Here is a 7,427-nt window from a genome sequence, read left to right as displayed (position 1 = left end):
CCTCAACAAGGTTGTCCATGCCTATAATTCTACAGTGCACGAGTCAACAGGATTTTCTCCGTTCTTTCTCCTCTTTGGTCGCGAACCGGTTCTTCCCATCGATCTGGTACTCCCCTCAAAGCAAGTCAAGAACACTCAGTCTCACGCCGACTATGCTGAGAAATGGAAAATGTCTATGCAAGAAGCATATGAGATTGCGACAAAAAACATGAAGAAGGCCGCTGCAAAGGGGCAGAGGAATTACAACCGAAAGGCGTGGAGTTCTGTCTTGGAGCCAGGTGATCATGTGTTGGTAAGGAACCTGTCAGAAAGAGGTGGTCCAGGAAAACTGCGAGCGTACTGGGAAAAGAAAACATATGTGGTGAAAGAAAGAAGAGGAGAAAATGGCCCAGTCTATGTAGTAGAAACCATGGATGGGACTGGGAAGGAAAGGGTGCTTCACCGGAACCTTTTATTACCGTGTCCTTACCTGGTTGATAAGCGGAGGGAAGCCGTTGTTCGTCTGGAAGGAAAAGGATGTACGAGGAACAGGTCAAGACAGGAAGCACACCCACAACGAAATACTCACCATGACAGCACTGACAGTTCCAGCGACGAGGAGGTTGACGTGTGGGTTCCAATACAGAGATCAGGAACAGATCTGGATCCATATGCAGCGGAATTTTACCCAAAGAGAGAGGAGAGAAACAGGAAACCTGAGAAGGAACCTGAAATCGAAAGAAACATCTACGAATCTGTAAATCTACCTGACTCCGAGGAGTCTGAAGAAGAAGTTTTGGGAGATCGTGAGGGAGAGCTGGAGGAACGAACAATTGGAGAAGTTGACTGTGAAGAGGGTGACTCGGCATCAGAACCTTTAAGGAGAACTGCCAGAGCCAGGCGACCCAGAAATCTATACACTTATGACACCCTGGGTGAGCCCACACTTCGACCAGTGAATTGCAGCTGATTCAGTATCCTTCATACTAAGACCAGTACGATTTAAAATAGTAAAAAAAAAAAAAAAATACTAATAGGTTTTATTTTTTTTGGTTAAGAGTTATAAACATTTAAGGGTATTGTAAGGCTACAGTCATAATAATGCCAGACAGCAGATTCGTAGGTTTGGCCAGCTTATATATATATATACATATAAGAAAGTCTGGATGAAACATTAAGTGATTAAGACAGTGCTGAAGTGACATTTAGAATGTTTAAGTACATTGTGGAGGTGTATGTGGTTGTGTCCACTTGTCATTACAGGATGTTCTGGGGGGCCCACCAGCGAACCTAAAGACAAGACACCTCTCAACACACATCAAGTCTAAAAGTTTAGATGATTGTAGTAATGTCGCACTTGTATAGAAGTAGAAGCTATTGATTTGTAGTGCTAAGCTGTGAGAAAGCGTGTATTACACTGTTATGAGAACTTACAGTTTAAATGCCCAGAGATAGTAAAGAAAATGTTTGGTAACGTTTTATTTTTTTTAGTGGGGGAGGGTGTAATGACCTCAAATAATTATTTAATTTGTTTGATGTGTTTTGGTTTATTTTAGATAATTTACACTAATATAGTGTACTGTTATATAGAAAATCTAAGAAAACAATATACTGTTGGGGGCGCTGTGGGAAGAAAAGTGTAGTGAGAAAAGTTTTAGAGAAGAAGTGCAGTTAACGCATGTTGTTGTTCATGTTAATGCTTTGAGCCCCAAGAAAATCTGTCACAGAAAACAAAAGAGAAAAACAACCGGGGCAAATAAATCTACAGAAAAGAAAAGACTGTCGTGTTCATTGTCCAAGGGGGCAACATTTGTCATGACAACGTGACATTACCAAGACAACAAAACCTGTCATAAACAGACATGAAATGACATAGCAGATTAATTATCAAATTTAAGAAACTACTTAGCTTTTTGGGTATACATTACATTAGTTGCTAGGCAACGTGGGGGACAGGACACTGGCGTTGTCTGTTCGCCGCTTCTCCACCCACAAATCATGTTAACTTTACTATTAAATTTAGATTATATTATTTAATTTTCTTATGATTGTGACTAGTCTAACAGTCAGAGCTACAATTGAGAGTGTTGCTGATTGCTGGAAGCCACTGAGAGGACGTTGTTTGCCGTTTTTTCACCGCTTCTCTTCTGTTTTTGTTTGAATTTGTGGTTGGTTTTGGTTTAAAGAACATTAGATGTTGCTCTCTCTTCTGGGTGTCGGCTGCTCACTGGTGGTCTCCCTCGGGCTTGAACTGCATGGTGGCTGAAGTTTGCACCAGGCTAGCGTCATCAGCGTCCGGCATGATCTTGAGATGTAATTTTTACTTGTTATTCATGTATTGTTATTTTTTCCCTTTGTTGCACTTTGAGATTCTTCGGAATGAAAAGTGCGTTATAAATAAAATCTTTTATTATTATTATTATTATTATTATTATTATTGTTATTATTATTATTATTATTAATAAACTGTCATGTGGATGGTTTTGACGTTGGCTGTCATTAGGCTATTATAATGTCATGATTTTTTATAAATTTAATTTGTCATTTACATGTCATTAAGTGTCAATACTGTGTCAAATTATTTCATAACATTGTCATGAATATATTTCTTGACCTAAACTACAGTGGTACAAGTTGAATTTGTCATTAACATGTCATTAAGTGTCAATACTCTGTCAAATTATTTTATAACAGTGTCATGAATATTTAGCTTGACCTGAAATCATAGAGAAAACCGTACAGAGTCATTAAAAACTATTAATATAACTCAAAATGATAGAGTGGCATAGACATATACACCTATATGATGATGTCTATGGTGGCACCACTGGTTATGTGTACGCTGTAACAGTTGTTGGCAGAGCCTCAGTCAGGTTAGTTTGTTTAGGTGTTTAATGTCAATTTAGTTTGCAGTAAGTAAAAACAATTCACAACAACGTTATTTTGGGTTTAATATACTTTATTTAAACTTTCGCTCACTCTTTTACGAATAGTTTGAGTTTATTCTTACCATTTCTTTGTTTGTCTGTTTGTTATGGCGGAGTCCCGTGTGGACCATCAAAAGGGGTTCGGGCGGAAACGTTGGCCCTATATATAATGTTCCGGCCTAGGATCTAGTCGCAGCCATTCCTTGTTCAGCCCGGGGTGGGGGTCTAAAGACTATTCCTCTTATTTTTATACATCGGAAGATAATTTATAAAGTGAAGTCATTTGACAAAGTGTTATTTTTCTGTGTTTGTTTATGTGTGTATATGATGTTGATATATATATATATATATATATATATATATATATATATATATATATATATATATATATATATATATATATATATATATATATATGTTTATTTTGTGTAATGGCCATTATTTGTGTACGTGCTTTCCCCTTTTTGCGTTAATTGGTGCTGGTCACCTGTGTATAAATTCATGCCTTGTGTTTTTAAGAGTCAGTTCTGTGAGAGGGCAGGTCTTAAAAATTAAATGATTGATTTTATTTCTCGAACTCCTTTTCATATTTTTAAGACATTTGAAATTGTCTATTATCTAACCTTCAGTTGAAGCTGGTGGAGGAAACTTAAAAAATAAAATAAAAAATTATGAACTGAAAAATATGAATGATGCTGTTATTAAAAAATAATTTGACAGCGTATTAACACCTAATTACATTTTAATGACAAATTAAACTTGTGCCACTGAAAAAAATGTATGACATTATAATGGCCTCAGTCAACATCAAAACCAACCACATGACAGTTTAAGGTTAACCCTATTAGCTAAGTAAGTTTCTTAAATTTGATAATCTGTTATGTCATGTTTATGACAGGTTATGTTGTCTTGGTAATGTCAAGTTGTCATGACAAAGACACTGACAGGTTATGATGTATTGGTTTATGTCAAGTTGTCATAACAAAGACAACTCTGAAATGTCATCATTGCATTAAAAATGACATAATTAAGCGAATGACACTTAATGACAGTTGTCATAAACATGCATAAAAACTCCTTCATATTCATGACACGTGTCATGTCATGATTATGAAGGTGTCATGTCAGTCTTATGCACACCCCTTCAAGTAAAGTGTTACCGGGAAGGTAGTGCCATTTTTTTTTTTTTTTAGATAGGCTAGTTAGGAAGGGCTGTAAATTCAGTTAGAATTGTTTTGATATTTATTTTGTCATTAACATCTCAATAAAGCTAACAATTATACAAATACTTGATAACTCAGAAACAATAACATTAATACCTCATCAAACAGACCCATCAAACACAAAAAAGAAAAGAAAATCTTAACCTTTGATTCTAAAGAAGGTATAAAATATTTTTATAGGCTAAATATCCAAGTGGACGAGTTAGGTTACAAAAATTAAGTAAAAGTATAGATGCCTAATATATATATATATATATATATATATATATATATATATATATATATATATATATATATATATATATATATATATATATATATATATATATACATACATATGTATATATATATATATATATATATATATATATATATATATATATATATATATATATATATATATATATATATATATATATATGTGTGTGTGTGTGTGTGTGTGTGTGTGTGTGTGTGTGTGTGTGTGTGTGTGTGTGTGTGTTGAGAAAATGGGTTAGAATGAACACAAAGTGAAATGTTTATAAAGTAGGCCTATTTAAAATAAAATATCAATGACCCAACTGTAAAAATCCAACCTGTAAAATAAAGCTGTTGTGCCCTCTACCGGCATAGTCAAAACACTACACATTATCAATCGGCACATACACCTCAAGGCTAACCAATGAATTCACCTTTTTATTCTTTGCTGAGATTAAACAAAAAGTTTTTAATTACGATGTTTATTATCATTTTACTTCACAGTAAAATAAACTACAACATTTTCTCATTTATAAAGCATTTTGTATTTTTAAAAGTGGACGAAGTAACTTACAAAATTTTGCTATAACTTGCACAAAGTTCATATCGTCCATATCAAACTCATGTTGCTCTGGAGACTGTTCTAGAGGTTAGGAGAACAGTGCTTTACGACCCTCGCGAAAGTGTTTGCGACAGCTCCTCACGCACTTACGGCATCATAATGGAATACGGCAGTGAGAAGATGGCGGAAGAAGAGCGGAATTCCAGTGCAGAGAAACTCAAGGAGAAGGCGAATAACTACTTTAAAGGTATGGGCACGTCAGGTACCCACTGTAAATAAGAGACTGGATTAATATTGACTGGATAGGTCTGTTTTGAAATGAGTTTGTGGTTTTATGAGGTCTGAGGAGTTTACTAGTAGGGAAATGTGTCTGAGATAAGCATGAGCAACACATGATGAATCAATCAGACACATGAAATACTCACTCATCAGACTTATTGTTATTTAATCGTATTTATGATTCATTTACTCAACATATATGACGAGGAGAGTTTACATAATCGACGCTTTCGTTGAATCCTGCTATGAAATGCAGGCGAGTTGTTGATGATGTTGTAATAATGCTGTTTCACTGTCGACACTAACTTACACTACTCTACAATGAAAATGTCCTCAAAACAGCAAATAAATATTATAATGATGTGAACTCATTGCACCTGTTTGACACTCGTTATCCAATGGAATTGAGATCTGTCACTCATTCATTGATACAATGTATTTACATTTTATGTCTTCACTCTTCATATAATTTAATTCGGAAAAAATCCGCATTATGTTGTTCAATAGATGTTTTTTTTTGTGTGTAAAATCTTATGCATGTTTCCTGAGAAAATTAAACATTAGTTCAACTGTTGATGTTTCTAGCATTTGAAAATCTAATAGAAATAAAACATGACCCAATGGAATACATGTACATTTTTCACACAAATTATTCCTAATTATTTTATTTGAATTTATCAATTAATAAATAAACACCTATATATATATATATATATATATATATATATATATATATATATATATATATATATATATATATATATATCCTCATGAAAATGATTTTTGAACATGATAGATTTTAACATTATAGATAGCAATTCCAAAACAGTGTTTTTAATTATATTTAGGCGTAGGTCCTTCTAGTTGTGATATCTGTAATGCCTTAACCTTTATTCTTTTTCTGTTGAGATTAACTTGACTGTTTTTATGTTTGTATAATTCACCCCATGTTTAGTAGTAATAATTATAATATTGAAGGCATGTATTTAATTTTACTTTGTTTTCCATTCAAATTATTTTAAAATGTTCATCTGAAATAAATCTAAACACTTTTAACATGTATTCAAATGGAGCTTGTATGCATCATATTTAACATTCAATACAAATGCATGAATTGTAAAACAAGAAGACAGAGTTTTGTCTGGCTATCACCAGACCAAGCTCAACCTTCAAAGATCGAACATTGGTCTGGGAAGTCTGCTCTGTATTTTCTATTGCACAGGAGGCGTGATCAACGAGCAAAATTCATACTCTATATGCAATTCGATAGTCTTTTAACCAATCAGTCCACAAGAGGCATGATCAACAGGCTTTTCTATCCATCTTTGTGTTAAACCCGCCAATAGCGCGCCAGGTGGATAAGCCAGTCTGTGACTGGTTCCAGTGAATGTGTAGAAGCAGGATTAATTATTTTACATGTTTTCAGCCTGAGTTGCTGGGCAAAATCAATTGCTGGCACATCAGGCTGGGTTTACTCAGTTTACATGAATAAACATGAACCTCACGTTTGTGGCAGTTGCTTGCATTCCCCTGTGGTTTGTTTGTCAGTATTGTGGTATTACAAAATAAAAAAAATATTTTGAGAGAATTTAATGTAAATTAAAGCTGCGAGCAGCGATGACGGGCCCAAGCCGGGGGCACCGCCACCCCGGTGGCATCAGCTTAACTGTGCGCAGCAGGCCAATAGGCATTTAATATGGGAAAAAATAAAAGGACTATGTCAAAGTCATTTGAATTCACCTCATTAACTGCAGCAACTGGTGCTGCTATGACCAGGAACCACAACACTCACATCTCTGAGATCAATTACATTTTATTCGTTAATTTTATGTCAGATGATGTCTAATGTCAATTTCAAATGAGTGCAGAATACTGTCCAAATGCTGAAGTTGTATTATCCTTACACTTCTCTTAAAAATAAATTAAGCCAAATCACAGAGACCGCAACAATGATTTTAATATCAGTGTCAGGTAAGAGTAATATGCGTGCATAAAATTTATAGAAGTTTATTATAAACAGCCACTTTTATAAGATCATGTGAAATTTTTTTTTTTTATCCATTTGAATTTTATCAATAAATAATTAGTTTAAAGAGGTGTCATACGTGATCTTTGCAAACACAGCACATGACCTCCTTTAAAGCCCATGTTATAGAAAACAATTAAAAGTATTAGGATATCACTTTTAATTATGTGCAAATGTATTTTTTGCAGCTCAAA

At 34.2% G+C, this 7,427-nt stretch overlaps 1 protein-coding gene across 1 annotated transcript in view; it reads left to right on the top strand.

Moving 5' to 3' along the window:
• Window positions 1–5,046: 5,046 nt before the first annotated feature.
• ppp5c (protein phosphatase 5, catalytic subunit) overlaps window positions 5,047–7,427 on the top strand; it is a 52,048-nt gene continuing 49,667 nt past the window's right edge. The window contains exon 1 of the mRNA XM_067450045.1: window positions 5,047–5,175. Coding sequence (XP_067306146.1) covers window positions 5,088–5,175 — 88 coding nt within the window. The 5' untranslated portion in view covers window positions 5,047–5,087. The remainder of the gene's footprint in view (window positions 5,176–7,427) is intronic.

The sequence above is a fragment of the Pseudorasbora parva genome, chromosome 8 (assembly GCF_024679245.1).
Source record: "Pseudorasbora parva isolate DD20220531a chromosome 8, ASM2467924v1, whole genome shotgun sequence".
NCBI classification, from domain to species: domain Eukaryota; kingdom Metazoa; phylum Chordata; class Actinopteri; order Cypriniformes; family Gobionidae; genus Pseudorasbora; species Pseudorasbora parva.
This window is presented reverse-complemented; position numbering and strand designations above follow the sequence as displayed.